Source organism: Ceratotherium simum, chromosome 1, assembly GCF_057802395.1.
Source record: "Ceratotherium simum simum isolate JZ-2026a chromosome 1, ASM5780239v1, whole genome shotgun sequence".
Taxonomy (NCBI): domain Eukaryota; kingdom Metazoa; phylum Chordata; class Mammalia; order Perissodactyla; family Rhinocerotidae; genus Ceratotherium; species Ceratotherium simum.
The window spans coordinates 51,438,536-51,455,646 of record NC_141900.1 but is presented as its reverse complement, the minus strand read 5'-3'; the positions used below and the strand labels follow the sequence as shown (position 1 = coordinate 51,455,646).

At 35.9% G+C, this 17,111-nt stretch overlaps 1 protein-coding gene across 2 annotated transcripts in view; it reads left to right on the top strand.

Moving 5' to 3' along the window:
- SNX13 (sorting nexin 13) overlaps window positions 1–17,111 on the top strand; it is a 129,065-nt gene that overhangs the window by 47,685 nt on the left and 64,269 nt on the right. For both annotated transcript variants that reach the window (XM_087428153.1, XM_004418952.3), the window contains exons 4-5: window positions 68–157; window positions 1,232–1,353. In XM_087428153.1, the coding sequence (XP_087284279.1) occupies window positions 68–157; window positions 1,232–1,353 (212 nt within the window). The remainder of the gene's footprint in view (window positions 1–67; window positions 158–1,231; window positions 1,354–17,111) is intronic.

The following is a 17,111-nucleotide window of genomic DNA, read 5'->3' as shown; positions in this document are numbered from 1 at the left end:
TTAGAAGTAAACTACAGAGATTTTAAATCAAGAAACTATGCAGTAACATGTTATGGTTTCTTTTAAGTGCTTAGAGGAAATGAAACGGGAAGCCAGGACTATAAAGATTGATAGAAGATTGACGGGTGCCAATATAATTGATGAACCTCTCCAGCAAGTGAGTTTCAGTATGTGGTATTTGAATTCCATTTACTATTGTGTGCTAGGTGTATTTCTTTTGAGAATACTAAGAAATAACTTTTGCTTTATGTAATATGCTAGAAATTCATTATAATGCTGTCCTTGGGTTCTGTACATAAAGATGCTGCCTTATTTATGAACTCATTTGTAATGTGGTGGTTTACTTAATATTAAAGCCTTTTGATTGAATTTGTGTTTAGGAAAAAAAGTTTTCACTGACATATTTGATAATGTTTCTAATTATTTTACAGTTAAAGTATTACTCTTTAGCTAATTAACAAGCTTAGTGGTTTGGTAAATCAGACATTTTTTCCTACTTGTTTTATTACTTTTTAAAATAGATATACCTGGTTTGCTCCAAAAATATTAAAAAATTAGAATTAAAAATATTCTCCCCCAAAATATTTTTCATTCATGTTTGTTTGATTATATGATTTTTATAAATAATGTGTACTTTAAAATTCTAACATTTATTTTATAGATGAACCCATATTTAGTTTATCTGATTTGCAAAAACGTTATACATTAAGTTGTATTATTTGCTGTTTATTGGCTAACTTAATACTGTTGGCAGTATCAAACGTATTAGAATTAAGTGAACTCCTATGTCATTTTTGTAATTTGACTGCAATGAATCTGATATAATCTTGGAAAAATGGTTTCTTTTTGAGAATTAAGGTTCATTGGCATGATTTTGCATCTTATTCCATCAAACTGATTAAAACTCTTCATTATGTTACAGCATTGAAAATTTACTTTTTCTGCAAGCTCTGTCTTCACCTGAATTTGAATGGGGCTTGGCCATAGATAACTCTTTAATTTTTAAAAAATTTATGTAGTGGATTAATTGGGATAATTTAAAATCATTTAAAATTTTTTGAAATAGTTTTTAGAGTATTGATGCTTTTGTAATGAAGGCTGTTATTTACCACTACAATTTAGTATGTAGAGAATAAATATAAATTGGCAAATAATCCTTTTAGGTTTTAGTTTGCCACTGTTACTTTTTAAATCCTAACAAGTTGTATTTTTTTCCAATATTTTGCTTCAGGTTATCCAGTTTTCTTTGAGGGATTATGTCCAGTACTGGTATTATACACTAAGTGATGATGAATCTTTTCTTCTTGAAATTAGGCAGACTCTTCAAAATGCACTCATTCAGTTTGCTACTAGGTAAGGTCACTGTATTGTATTTATGCAGAAAAATTTAAATATATTGTTTGTACCGATAGGGAAAATAACTTTTAAAAGGGAAGAGAAAATTAATTATTAAAAGGTAAGTAGAACAGTAGATTATTATTATGGGATAACTCTCAGATTATAGAACTAGATTCCTAAAAACTTTTAAATTACTCCTTTAAACTTAACCTTTATTTACAGAATGTTTATCTTGATAAAACCCTGTTCTCTCAGTCTTTATCTGTATGTCAGTTTCTTCCTCAGGGTCCAGTGATGTGACTTTTCATAGTCTTTTACCCCACTTTTTTCTTTTGGTGAGAAAGACTGGCCCTGAGCTAACATCTATTGCCAGTCTTCCTCTTTTTGCTTAAGGAAGATTGTCCCTGGGCTAACCTCCGTGCCGGTCTTCCACTATTTTTTTATGTGAGATGCCGCCACAGTATGGCTTGATGAGTGGTATGTAGGTCTGCGCCTGGGATCCGAACCCCTGAACCCTGGGCTGCCGAAGTGGAGCGCATGAACTTAACCACTACGCCACTGGGCCAGCCCCTTACCCTACTTATTGATAATACTTTTTTTCCCCTCTTTCCCAGATACTTTGTTTTATTTGAGTGCTATGGAAATTTGTTTCAGTATAGCTGCTCTCTTACTTTTGGCACATACCTGATAGAAGTCCTCTTAGAGGGAGAGGAAACCAAAGGAGCATAAGTCAGTGGAAAATATTCAGTTTATTTATTTTCAAAAGAGGTGTTTATTTTGATGAGTTTGCTTTAAGAAACATCCACTTATGTACTACCTCCCATATGACAAAATATTGTGGTCAATATCCTTGTACTTAAGCTACTTTATTTATTGGCGGGCCTTTTCATATCCAGAAATTATTTATTTTTGAAAGAAATGATTTTACGTTTGGATGAGTTTGCAATCTTTTTTTTTTTTGATTAAAAGATTTTGCTACCCAATACACACACAGATTTTCCTACTAGCCTATAGCCTCAAGGCAAGAGGCTGCTTGCCTTGGTCACAAGTACACTCTCAAATCTGAAGGTGTTATCTCTAGCCAACCTCTCTTCTTACCCACTTAGGTTCTTGAAATACAGTCTTGTACTTCTTTTTTTTTTTTTTTTAATTTTTTGTTTATTGCAGTAACCTTGGTTTATAACATTGTATAAATTTCAGGTGTACATCATTATACTTCTATTTCTGCATAGATTACATTGTGTTCACCACCCAAATACTAATTACAACCCATCACCACACACATGTGCCAAATTATCCCTTTCACCCTCCTCCCTCCCCCCTTCCCCTCTGGTAACCACCAATCCAATCTCTGTCTCTATGTGTTTGTTTGTTGTTGTTATTATCTACTACTTAATGAGTGAGATCATACGGTATTTGACCTTCTCCCTCTGACTTATTTCACTTTGCATAATACCCTCAATGTCCATCCATGTTGTCACAAATGGCTGGATTTCATTGTTTCTTATGGCTGAGTAGTATTCCATTGTGTATATATACCACATCTTCTTTATCCATTCATCCCTTGATGGGCACTTAGGTTGCTTCCACGTCTTGGCTATTGTGAATAATGCTGCAGTGAACACAGAGGTGCATGTATCTTTACGCATTAGTGTTTTCAAGTTCTTTGGGTAAATACCCAACAGTGGAATAGCTGGATCATATGGTAGTTCTATCCTTAATTTTTTGAGGAATGTCCTTACTGTTTTCCATAGTGGCTGCACCAGTTTGCACTCCCACCAGCAGTGTATGAGAGTTCCCTTCTCTCCACACAGTCTTGTACTTCTGAGAGTCTTGGAGAATAGAGCTTTGTCCTACAGCTCTTACTGTGTTTTCATCTTTGGGTGCATAGATATTTCCAGCTCATGCTGCTCTGTCGAGACTTTTCCTCTATAACTCAACTGATCCTAAACTTCAGAATGGGAGGTTAGTTCCTCAACCTCTGGTGACTGGGGAGGCCTGCAGTAAGGTTTATGGTTTGAACAGTAACCTTACTTGTAGAGATAGATTTGAGCTCCTTCTCCCTTGTGATTAATAGCAAGCATTTGCGAAATAGCCAGCCATAATTATGAGTGTAGACGCTGTGGAACACAGAAAAATATAATAAAGTATTATCAAAGAAGGTCAGGAATTGGATTTTAGCTCCTTTATTTCATATGTATAGCATTACTGACTATTAAGTATTCTTTCAGATAAGTCTTCTGAATCCTTCATTCACTACTTTCTATAGAATGATTTCTTTCTTTGAAAGGTTGGGAATAGAGGAGTTCATTATTCTTGTGTCTGATTGCCTAAGAGTATGTTAAAATATAACACATTTTACACCTGGAAAGAGAACTTTGAACTAGTAATTAGAATACTTCAGTTTGCATCCTGCTCTACCACTTAGCTGTGGAACTCTGAGCAAGTATTTTAAACTCTCTGAACCCTGGTTTTTCTCATATGTAAAATAAACCTCATAATACCTACCCTGTTCTGCGTTCCTCACAGGGTTATTGTCAGGATCAAATTCATGTATTCATTCAACTAATATTTTGTGCCTACTTTGTACCAGCCAGGTCCTGCAGATACAGCAGTGAATAAAACAAAATCCCTGCTAAGTGAAATGTAATGAAAATAATACTTGTGAAAATGTTCTGAAAATTGTGAAGGAATTTAGAAATTTAAGTTATTATACCATCCAACATCCATAATTTTACAAATGAGGAAGCTAAGGTCCAGAAAGGTAAGTGGCTAGTCCAAGATGATCCAGTGAGTTGAGGGCAGAGTAAGAATTAGAATCAGATTGTTCTTAACAGTCCAGAGTTCTTTCTTTTCCCCCATTCCCTACCAGATATATTTTGATCTAGATTATTCGTCTTAGTTTCCCTGCCTTTCTTTTCCCTCATTGCAGTGTTTTCCCTGTTTTTGATCCCCTAACCACCTTTTCTTTCAACTTCATGTCATAAGTTTTTTTCCATTCCGTAACATTCTATGTTATCAAGCTAATACTTGGGTGATTATAGGAAGAGCCAGGTTTGACCTTGTCTTAGCTTTTTTGGGGGAAGGAGAGGGAGGAGACAGAATTAAAGCACATAAAATGGAGAGAAGTAAAGTAGTCGTTCATATGGTACTGAGAGCAGTTTTCATCTAGAGATAGAATGGACCAGGGTAGCTGAAGAAGACCTCATGTGGATTGAGGCCAAAACTGGTCTTTAAGAATGGGTATATTGGGATAGAGAGAGAGGCATGAAGGACATGTTAGGAAAGAGGAATAGTATGAGCAAAGTTCCAGGAAGGGGGATAAGGTTAGTGTGGTAGAAACCATAAGATACAAGTGAACAGGGAACCTTATTACTCTGGAAAGTGAAATGTGGTTATTAACTCCCTCCATCTCTGTTCCCCTTAACCCCAAGATTAGCATAGCAGAAAGGAGATATGTTCTAATGCCACTATGTTCCTTCCTGAAGGGTTTTCTCTTAAGAGGAGGAGATATGGATATTTAGGTCCCAAGATTAAGTGCTTATGGTACTAATAATATCACTGTTTCTAAAATGACAAGAGATATGTTCTGAAAGTTTTACCATTTTTCTTACTACCTTTTGCCATAGAAATAATAAATTATTAGGTTCCTAGACTTGTCCAGAAGACAAGCACAACTCAATGGACATTTGCAACAGTAAAGTTTTACACTCTTGCCATATTATATTCTTTGCCATTTGAAAACTTAGCTCAAAACAGACATTAATCAGAAAGATGATTATTGTTCTGTTTACTGCAGTAGAGTAAAAACAATTAGGAACCATCTAAATATTTAAAAGAAGAGGAAATAAGTTAATGTTTTTATATCTATAGAACAGACCGAATGTTAATTGTATATTTATATAATTCATGTAGCATACAGTTTACCCACTTCAAGTCAGTGGCTTCTAGCATATTTGCAGAGTTGAGCAGCCTTCATCACAATCAATTTAAGAACATTTTAATGACCCCACAAAGAAATCTTGTATCCACTATCAGTCACTTCCTATATCCCCCCAAAGCTTCTAGCTCTAGGCACCTGCTTATCTACTTTTTATCTCTATGGATTTGCCTATTCTGGACATTTTATATGAATGAAATAATATAATATGTGTTCTTTTGTGACTGGATTCTTTTACTAGCATATTTTCAAGGTTCATCCATGTTGTAGTAGCTATTAGTACTTATTCCTTCTTATTGCTGAATAATATTCCATTGTATGGATATACTATATTTTGTTTATCCATTCATCAGTTGGTGGACATTTGGGTTGTTTCCACCTTTTGGATATTTATGAAGAATGCTACTATGAGCATTCATGTACAAGCTTTTGTGTGATCTTATGTTTTCATTTCTCTTGGATATATACCTAGGAGTGGAATGTCTGGGTCATATGTATGGTAACTGTCTTTAACCTTTTGAGGAACTGCAAACTGTTTTTCAAAGTGGCTGCACTGTGTTACATTCCCACCAACAATGTATGAGGGTTCCGATTTATCTATTTCCTCGCTTACGCTTATTATTGTCTGTCTTTTGATTATTGCCATCCTGGTCGGTGTGAAGTGGTATTTCATTATGGTTTTGATTTGCATTTCTTCTCATGTGCTTATTAGTCATTTGGATGTCTTCTTTAGAGAATGTCTATTCAGATCTCTTCCCTATTTTTAAATTAGGTTGTCATTTTATTAGTGAGTGTACTGCTGCCTGTTTTTTAAAATGCAGATTTATTGGACAGTCATGCTCATTTGCATTTTGTCCATGACTGCTTTTGTGCTGCAGTGGCAGAATTGAGTAGTTGTGACCCAGATGATGTGACCTGCAAAGCCTAAAACAATTGCTGTTTGGCTCTTTAGAGAAAAATTTTGCTGACCCTTGAAATAGATAGTTTTGCAGCCATTAAAATATTTAAGAAGGGTTATTAAACAAATAGGAAATGTAATAGAATAAAAATCATGCAAAATAATGTGTACTATATGATTTCAGCTGTGTAAAAAATTGTAAATATGTGTTCATAGCAAAGAGACTGAAGGAAATACACTAAAATATTAACAGTGATCTTTAGATTGTGGATTTATGGCTGATTATAGCTGACGCAGAAAATTACATTTTACAAAATGGACATGTATGACTTTTATAGCCGGAGACAGATAGAAAATTTGGTAATCAGCGATAAAGATATCTATAGAGACTTTTTTTTTTTAACTAAATTCATTTTCCTGTTTCTCTATTTTTTATGTTCTTATGAACACATAAATATAAGAATAAGTTTTTCAACTATAGATGACAGGTTTTGTATAAGCAGCCACTATCTCTTTGTTTCTTTGGGAAGAAATAATTCAAGCATTCTTGAAACTAATGCTTAATATAGTGTTTTGTATGTGATAGAATAGTGAATACTCAATAAATTCTTGTTAATTGAGTTCCCATTTATGACTTCCATGTTAATTATTTCCCCACAATATTTTAATGTATTTTACTCTTGGGTCTAGGAGTGTTTCATTTATCAGGAAAATCTTACTAAAAATCTTATTTATTAAAATAGTTAGCAGCATGAATTTAATTTTTTAATACTAACCTAACATTATACTTAAGATGATGCACACTTAGCCCTAGGTTAATTTTTCCCTTTCCTGTAGCTTGATTAAACTTCCAGCTCTGTGTTCTTTATAAAAATAGGTGAATGTGCTTCATGTGTGTTCCTCCATCTAAGTTGTTCATTATATTCTGAGATCCAAGTTTGTTAGAATGTCTGGATCTTTGACCTCCTTGAAGTACTGGGACACAGGATGTAGAACTGGACTTCTGTGATGTTATAGTTCACTAAATACCATTTTCTTTAATATGGTTATGTAACACTGCATGCCTAAATTTTTCTCTATTTCCACCAATTTGTCTATAACTTTTACGAGTTAGGAGGTTTCATGTGGTTAAGGTATAGTAGAGAAAACACTGAATTGAAAATTAAGAACCCTGATTTTTTTTTTTTTTTTTAACAAAGCCTTGCTCTCACTAACTATATAGTCTAGAAAAAGTAATTTAAGTTCTGGCTCTGTAATTATGGGGGCTTTTGGTAATTATGTCAGATCCCTTTCAGTTCTAAAATACTGATTCCCTGGTCAGACTGGTACTAATCTTGATTTGTTTGTTTTTAATCGTACCTCTTCCTCAAAACACTCATTCGCATACTCTATCACACTCCACATTTTGAATACCATTTGGAGAGTTTTTTTTTTTTATATTGTGTAGGATTTAATTTATTTTAGGATTCAAGTATTCCTCTGGTCTGTTGTTTTACTAGTAGGAGATCTTAGAGTAGGATGATAATAAAGTTTATTTAAACCTTTTATTGTATTTCTATGTGGTCAGAAATACTTGACTTCAAACATAAAAAACATTTACTAGACTAATGTTTTCTTGAGATTAAAAATCTTGTATCAATGAAACTTTAAAAAAATTTTATTTGGTTATCCAACTACTGCTATTCTTTACAGAATGCTGAAAACACAATAAATTTTAGTTTTATAAGTCTACTACTGTAAGTTTTGGAAGTACTCGCAAAACTCCCACCATCATACTCCCGCGTGATTGATTTTAAGCTAGCAGCATGAAGTCACTGAACATGGAGTTAGGAAAGAGATGTGCACGTTTGGCTCTCCCACTTCAGCACACAACTGGGGGAGGTGCAGGCAAGTGAATGGAGCAGATGGATTTGTAACCATGAAGTAATGAGACTTGTTTCCTTCTGTGGTTGCTAATTTAGCTCCTGTAAAAGAGGGATTTCCATATGTTTTTGAAGATTATGGTAGAGAGTAATGGTGAATGCTCAGTCTTTGTAACTAAATAAAGTAGATTTTGAAAGGGAAACAAAGGTGCTCTAGAGAGATGGTTATGGTAACGTAGTATTTATGAATGAATTGAGATTGGAAGAAGGGGAATTCTTTTAATGGATTTAGGAGCAAGCTTACAATTCTGTGCCTTTAAAATTTTGCTCAAATTCATTGTCAGGCTGAAGCTTTTGATACTCTAGCAAAATAGTCCCTCAAGGACTGTTGAAGGATGGAAACAAGTAGGTATACACACACACACACACACACACACACACGCACATGCATAACATACACACAAACACACTATGCAGTATACAGTCTACTGTGTCATTCATACTGTCTTTTTTTTAAGTGTTATTTTATTTTATTGCTTAGGTACATGTTCTCTATGTACACTTTATTCACATTCGGACTACTTTTGTAAACATAATACAATTTTTTTTGAGGTAATATTGGTTTATAACATTATATAAATTTCAGACATACATCATTGTATTTCGATTTCTATGAAGACTACATTGTGTTCACCACCCAAAGTCTAATTGCCATCTGTCACTGTACACATGTGCCCTTGTACCCCTTTTGCCTCCCCCCCACACTTCCCCTCTGGTAACCACCAATCTATTCTCTGTGTAGGGTATGTGTTTGGTTTTTTTTTTTAGTTTTTATCTTCCACATATGAGTGAAATTATGCAGTATTTGGCATTCTCTGTCTGACTGATTTTGCTTAGCATAATGCCTTCAGGTCAATCCATGTTGTTGCAAATGGCAAGAGTTTTATCTTTTTTATGGCTGAGTAGTATTCCATTTTATATGTGTACCACATCTTCTTTATCCATTCATCTGTTGAGGAACATTTGGGTTGTTTCCAAGTCTTGGCTACTGTGAATAATGCTGCAATGAACATAGGGGTACATGTATCTTTTTGAATTAGTGTTTTTGAAGTCTTTGGATAAATACCCAGTAGTGGAATAGCTGGATCATATGGCAGTTCTAGTATTAATTTATTGAGAAATCTCCATACTGTTTTCCATAGTGGCTATACCAGTTTATACTGCCACCAGCAGTGTACAAGGGTTCCTGTCTCTCCGCATTGTCGCCAACATTTGTTATTTCTTGTCTTTTTAATTATAGCAGTTTTTATATATTTTGGATATTAACTCCTTATCAATATATAATTTATATCGATATCTTCCTCTATATCTTCCTCTATATGTAGGTTGTCTTTTCGTTTTGTTGATGGTTTCTTTTGCTGTGCAGAAGTTTTTAGTTTGATCTAGTCTCATTTGTTTATTTTTTATTGTTTTCCTTGCCTGAGGAGACATGATATTCAGAAGAAACTGCAAAGACTGATGTCAGAGAGTGTACTGCCTATGTTTTCTTCCAGGAGTTTTATGGTTTCAGGTCTTAGATTCAAGTCTTTAATGCATTTTGAGTTAATTTTTGTGTATGGTATAAGATAATGGTCTACTTTCATTCTTTTGCATATGCCTGTCCAGTTTTCCCAACACCATTTTTTTTTGTTTTTTGATGAGTAAGACTGGCCCTGAGCTAACATCTGTTGCCAGTCTTCCTCCTTTTGACTGAGGAAGATTAGCCCTGAGCTAACATCCATGCCCATCTTGCTCTATTTTGTATATGGGATGCCACCACAGCATGGCTTGATGAGCAGTGCATAGGTCCACGCCTGGGATCCAAACCCAAGAACCCTAGGCCACTGAAGTGGAGCACGTAAACTTAACCACTGTGCCACCGGGCTGGCCCCCCAACACCATTTATTGAAGAGACTTTCCTTTCTCCATTGTGTGTTCTTGGCTTCTTTGTCAATAATTAGCTGTTTGGGTTTATTTCTGGGCTCTCGATCCTGTTCTGTTGATCTGTGTGTTTGTTTTTGTGCCAGTACCATGCTGTCTTGATTACTATAGCTTTGTAATATATTTTGAAATCAGGGAGTGTGATACCTCCAGCTTTGTTCTTTTTTCTCAGGATTGCTTTGGCTATTTGGGGACTTTTGTCGTTCTATATAAATTTTAGGATTCTTTGTTCTATTTGTGTGAGAAATGTCATTGGGACTTTCATAGGGATTGCATTGAATCTGTGGATTGCTTTAGGAAGTATGGATGTTTGAACAATGTTAATTCTTCCAGTCCATGAGCACAGAATACCTTTCCATTTCTTTGTGTCTTTTTCGATTTCTTTCAACAGTGTTTTATAGTTTTCAGTGTACAGGTCTTTTACCTCCTTGGTTAAATTTATTCCTAGTTATTTTGTTTTATTTTTTTGCAATTGTAAATGAGATTGTATTCTTGATTTCTCTTTTTGCTATTTTGTCGTTTGTGTATAGAAACGCAACTGATATTTGTATGTTGATTTTGTACCCTGCAACTTTACTGTATTCGTTTATTACTTCTAATGGTTTTTTGGTGGATTCTTTAGGGTTTTCTATATATAAAATCATGGCATTTGCAAATAGTGACAGCTTTACTTCCTCCTTTCCAATTTGTATCCCTTTTATTTCTTTTTCTTGTCTGATTGCTTTGGCTAGAACTTCCAACACTACGTTAAATAATAGTGGCGAAAGTGGGCTTCCTTGTATTGTTCCTGTTTTTAGAGAGATAGCTTTCAGTTTTTCACTGTTGAGTATGATGTTAGCTGTTGGTTTGTCTTATGTGGCCTTTATTATGTTGAGGAACTTTCCTTCTATACCCATTTTATTGAGAGTTTTTATCATAAATGGATGCTGGATCTTGTCAAATGCTCTCTCTACATCTATTGAGATGATCAGGTGATTTTTATTCTTTATTTCGTAAATGTGGTTTGTCACATTGATTTGTGAATGTTGAACCATCCTTGCATCCCTGGAATGAATCCCACTTGTTCCTGGTGTATGACCCTTTTAATGTATTGTTGTATTCGATTTGCTAATATTTTGATGAGGGTTTTTGCATCTATGTTCATCAGTGATATTGGCCTGTAGTTTTCTGTTTTCTTTTTTTGTGTTATCCTTGTCTGGGTTTGGTATCAGGATAATGCAGGCCTTGCAGAATGAGGTAGGAAGTATCTCCTCCTTTTCAATTTTATGGAAGAGTTTGAGAAGGATAGGTATTACATCTTCTTTGAATGGTTGGTAGAATTTGCTGGGGAAGCCATCTGGTCCTGGACTTTTGTTTTTTGGGGAGGTTTTTGATTACTGTTTCGATCTCCTTACTGGTGATTGGTCTATTCAAATTCTCTATTTCTTCTTGATCCAGTTTTGGAAGGTTGTATGATTCTAAGAATTTATCCATTTCTTCCAGATTGTCGAATTGGTTGGCATATAGCTTTTCATAGTATTCTTTTATAATTATTTGTATTTCTGTAGTGTCTGTTGTAGTTTCTCCCCTTTGGTTTCTGATTTTATTTATTTGAGCCTTCTTTCTTTTTTTCTTGGTGAGCCTAGCTAAAGGTTTTTCAATTTTGTTTATCTTTTTAGTGAACCAGCTTTTAGTTTCATCAGTCTTTTCTATTGTATTTTTAGTGTCCATTTCATTTATTTCTGCTCTGATTTTTGTTATTTCCTTCCATGTACTGATTTGGGGTTTCATTTGTTCTTCTTTTTCTAGTTCTTTTAGGTGTATTATTAGATTATTTGCGATTTTTCTTGTTTTTGTGAGGTAGGCCTGTATTTCTATAAACTTCCATGTGAGTACTGCTTTTGCTGTATCCCATAAAATTTGGTATGTCATGTTTTCATTTTCATTTGTCTCTAGGTATTTTTTTATTTCTCCTTTTATTTGTTGATCCAATAGTTGTTCAGTAGCATTTTGTTTAGTCTCCACATATTTGTGACTTTTCCGGTTTTCTTCTTGTAGTTGATTTCTCGTTTCATGCCATTGTGATCTTAAAAAATGCTTGGTATTATTTCAGTCTTCTGAAAATTATTGAGACTTGTTTTGTGGCCTAATATGTGATCTATCCCAGAGAATGTTCCATGAACATTCAAAAAGAATGTGTATTGTGCAATTTTTGGATAGAATGTTTTATATATATCTACTAAGTCCGTCTGGTCTAATCTGTCATTTAAGGCTAATGTTTCCTTGTTGATGTTGTGTCTGAATGATCTACCCACTGATTTAAGTGAAGTTTTAAAGTCTCCTACTATTATTGTGTTACTGTCCATTTCTCCTTTCATATCTGTAAATCTTTGCTTTATGTATTTAGGTGCTCCTATGTCGGGCACATAGATATTTACAAGTGTTATGTCCTCTTGTTGGATTGTTCCCTTTATCATTATGTAATGCCCTTCTTTGTCTCTTGTCACAATTTTTGTTTTGAAGTCTGTTTTTTCTGATGTAAGTATTGCTACCTCAGCTTTTTTTTATTTCCATTTGCATGGCGTATCTTTTCCATCTCTTCACTTTCAGTTTGTGAGTGTGTTTAGATCTGAAGTATGTCTCTTGTATGCAGCATCTATATGGGTCTTCTTTTTTTATCCATTCACACACTGCACATCTCTAGATTGGAGCATTTAGTCCATTTACATTTAAAGTAGCTGTGGATAAGTGTATACTTATTGCCATTTTGTTACTTTTTTTCCAGATGGTTTTGTAGTTCTTCTCTGTTCCTTTGTTCATCTCTTGCTCTCTTGCCTTGTCGTTTGGTAGCTATCTTTAGTGTTATGTTTGAGTTCCTTTCTCTTTGTTTTTTGTGTATTTATTATAGGTTTTTGGTTTGTAGTTACCGTGGGGTTCATATATAATAACCTATGTAAATAGAAATCCATAGTGGGTTGATGGCCTCTTAAGTTTGACCTCTTACTAAAAGCCCTATACTTTTATCTCCCCCCATATGTTTTATGTTTTTGATATCATATTTTACCTGTTTTATTTTTTTTGTATTCCTTAACCTCTTGTCATAGATATAGATGATTTTAGTAGTGTTGTCTTTTGACCTTCATACTAGTTTTATAGGTCCACTACCTCACCTGTGTATTTGCCTTTACCAGTGATATATTGTCTTTTATAATTTTCTTATTCCTATTTGTGGTCTTCTTTTTTCCACTAAAGTAAGTCCTTTAACGTTTCTTATAAGGCTGGTTTAGTGGTGATGCACTCCTTTAGTTTTTGCTTGAATGGAAAACTCTTTCTTTCTCCTTGCATTTTGAATGATAACCTTGCGAGGTAGAGTATTCTTGGCTGTAGTTTTTTTACTTTCAGCACTTTGAGTATATTGTGCCATGCCATTCTAGTCTGTGAAGTTTCTGCTGAGAAGTCAGCTGATAGCCTTATGGGGTTTCCTTTGTATGTAACTTGTTACTTTTCTGTTGCAGCTTTTAGGGTTCTCTCTTTATCTTTTATTCTTGACATTTTAATCATAATGTGTCTTGGCGTGGTTCTCTTTGAGTTCATCTTGTTTTATACTCTCTGTGCTTTCTGTACCTGGATGTCTGTTTCCTTCCCCAGGTTAGGGAATTTTTCAGTTATTACTTCTTGAAGGAAGTTCTCTGCCCCTTTGTCTCTCTCTCTTCTCCTTCTGAGACATCTATAATGCAGAAGTTAGTATGCTTGATGTTGTCCCAGAGGTCCCTTAGAGTGTCCTTGTTCTTTTTTATTCTTTTTTCTTTTTTCTGTTCAGCTTGGGTGATTTTCTCTAATTTTTTGCCAAGCTTGCTGATCCGTTTTGTGTCATGTGCTCTGCTGTTGATTTTTTCTGTTGGATTTTTCTTTTCCATTCTTGTATTCTTCAACTCTGATTAGTTCTTTTTTGTATTGTCTTAATTGTTTTTTGAAGTTCTCACTGAGTTCATCTATTCTTCTCTCCAGATGAGTGATCATCCTTATAACTCTTACTTTGTATTCTTTATCTGGTAGATTTCTTATCCTTGTTTCATTTAGTTCTTTTTCTGTAGGTTTGTCCGGTTACCTTACTTGGAACATATTCCTTTGTCTCCTCGTTTTGCCTGCTTCTCTTTGTTTATTTCTATGTATTAGATAGATTGGCTATATCTCCCAAACTTGGAAATGTGGACTTATGTAAAAGATGCCTTATGGGGCCCAGCAGCCTTCTCCACCCCCCTTACCTGTGCCAAGTGCTCCACGGGTGTCCTCTGTGTTGGTTGTGTGTGTCTGTCTGTTGTAGTGAGGTTGATGTTGCTGCAGGCACATGGGTAGGCTTGGCTGGCTGGTTATGAGACTTAGAGTGCGTGCTGCTGCTACAGGCACTTTATTTATTTATTTATTTTATTTTATTTTATTTTATTTATTTTTTTTGTGTGTGAGGAAGATCAGCCCTGAGCTAACATCCATGCTAATCCTCCTCTTTTTGCTGAAGAAGACTGGCTCTGAGCTAACATCTATTGCCGCTCCTCCTCCTTTCCCCCCGTCCCCCGCCAAAGGCCCAGTAGATAGTTGTATGTCATAGTTGCGCATCCTTTTAGTTGCTGTATGTGGGACGCGGCCTCAGCATGGCCAGAGAAGCGGTGAGTCGGTGCGCGCCCGGGATCTGAACCCCGGCTGCCAGTAGCGGAGCGCGCGCACTTAACCGCTAAGCCACGGGGCCGGCCCCTACAGGCACGTTATTGTGCAGTGCTAGCCCCTGGCGTGGCTTATTGTGAGTTTGAGTTTAGTAGCACATAACAACTGCAGTTTTGCTAGTCAGTGAGTCAGGCCTCCAGTGTGGCTGGTTGCTGGGCCCTTGGGCACACAAATGCTGCAGACTCCTGGTGAGCCTTGCTCAGTAGCTCTTGGCTGTTGTTACCTAGCTTTTGGGCGGGGGGCAGGCCTCAGGCTTGGCAGTGCACTACTGTTTCAGGCATTGGAAAGCAGTCAAGGTCTTGCTGCTGGGCTGTGCCAGTCCCTGGGGTGGACTGTCTCCTGCCTGGTTATGCTCACTTGCCTTAGGTGCTCTAGTGGGCAGGGTAGACCCTTTCACTCTCAGGCTAGAATGAGGATTCCAGTGGTACCTGCTAACCTCTGTGTCAGGAAGACCTAACCAGGTCACAATAATGCCTGCTTCCAGTGTCTCTGTCCCTTGGGGGTGGGCCCAGCTGCTTCCTGCCTCTGTGTGATGCGTTCCAAGCTTAGTAAGTGACTCTCTTTTGCTGGTGGACTGTGTACTTTTCTATCTGGTGTTTTTGTGTTGGTTTCTGGGCCCAGTAAGTCTGTGTGTGGGCCCTTTAAGGGCAGATTTTTCTTTCCCTGACGTTCTGTAGTTTTCCTGGGTATGTTCCTCGTTGATTTTCAAACCAGCAAAGCCAGGTATTTTGGGATCTCATTTCTCTTGTGCTGCATCTAACGGCTGGAGTGCATAATGTGGAGCTCAAAATCCCTGCAATCTTACTGTTTTTAAATGAGATCTTAGTAGTCATTTCTGTGAAGAAATAATGTGGCATCAGGAACATAGTATTTATTATAGTATTGTTTCCATGGGAAAATCAATTTTTACTTTTATCATTTTGACATAATGGACCTTCTCCAGGAAAGTATTCTACCAAGAATGTGAAGATTTCCTTACTGCCAAACAGTCACCCACTTCTCTAGTCAGGCAAGTCTACATGATGACCCTTGCGTATACCATGCTCATTCCCAGTCTTTTGCTCATTCCTATATCCTTTTTTCCTCATTTAAATACTACTCATTCATCAAGATTTGTTTTAAGTGTAGCCTGTTTAATTAATCCTTTTTAAATTACAACATATCACTTAATTAACCTGTATTTATTTTGTGTGTTATTATGGTCAACAAAACTTTAAGCTAATTTTGGAATGGTACCAATTCTGTACTAACATAGTAGAAATTCTCTTAACTTATCTTTCTTACCAGTTCTCTGGTATTCCCCATTCCCTTTGTAAGACATACTGACTCATGCCCCTAGCGTTAAAGCTAGGCTAATAGACCACTTTCTGGTACTTCTGTCCACTTCTGTTCCTACCTTTTGCATTTTAAGCTTATCGGAAGTCAATTGTATGACGTCTGGGCTGTGCCCCCAGATAATCTGATACAATTAGTCTATGGTGTGAGCTCAACATGGATGATTTAGAAGAGAAAGATAATCAAGTGTCTTATTAAAGAAAGTTGTGTTTGTTTCTGAACCTGTGTATCTCAGTTATAATTTTTATTGTAATTATATAATTTAATTTACTCCTACACAGATTGAGAAATATGAGTATGGTAAGGTAGTTCCTATGAAAAGTAGGAAACTAGTCACTTGCTTTGAAACATTACTCAATGCTAGTTGGTAAATAGATTGCAGTTGAATTAGGTGTGTAAAAGACAACTGTGAAATATTGGTGAAAAGTCTTGAAGGACTCTTCATTCAAATTCGTTCACAAATGTCTTTAGTTGTAATGCCATTTAAAGGAAACTGGAAACCATAACTTTCGCAGTGTGGGAATGATTTATTAAGACAAAGGCCACATTAATATCACTTAGCAAAACTTTAGTCAAGTAAACGGTCTCAGTCTTATGTTGAAAAATTTATATAATTTAAGTTAAAATGAAATATATTCATGACTCCCTCTTTTTTTTTTTTTTTTTTTTGTGAGGACATCAGCCCTGTGCTAACAGCTGCCAATCCTCCTCTTTTTGCTGAGGAAGACTGGCCCTGGGCTAACATCCGTGCCCATCTTCCTCCACTTTATATGGGACGCCGCCACAGCATGGCTTGCCAAGCAGTGCGTCGGTGCGTGCCTGGGATCCAAACCAGCCCCATGACTCCCTCTTTTGATTAAATATTTTAATTTACTTACCAATTACCGGTTTTCCGTGTACTCTATTCCTGTATATGTGTTGGGATGGGTATTTAGTTAATATAATCATAGAGTCTTAAAGTTGTAAGTGTCCTTAGAGTAAACAAACCCTGGGAAGTGATGTGACTTGCTGAATTTCACAACTAATGAAATGGTGAATCTTTTACTTGAATCAAGGACAT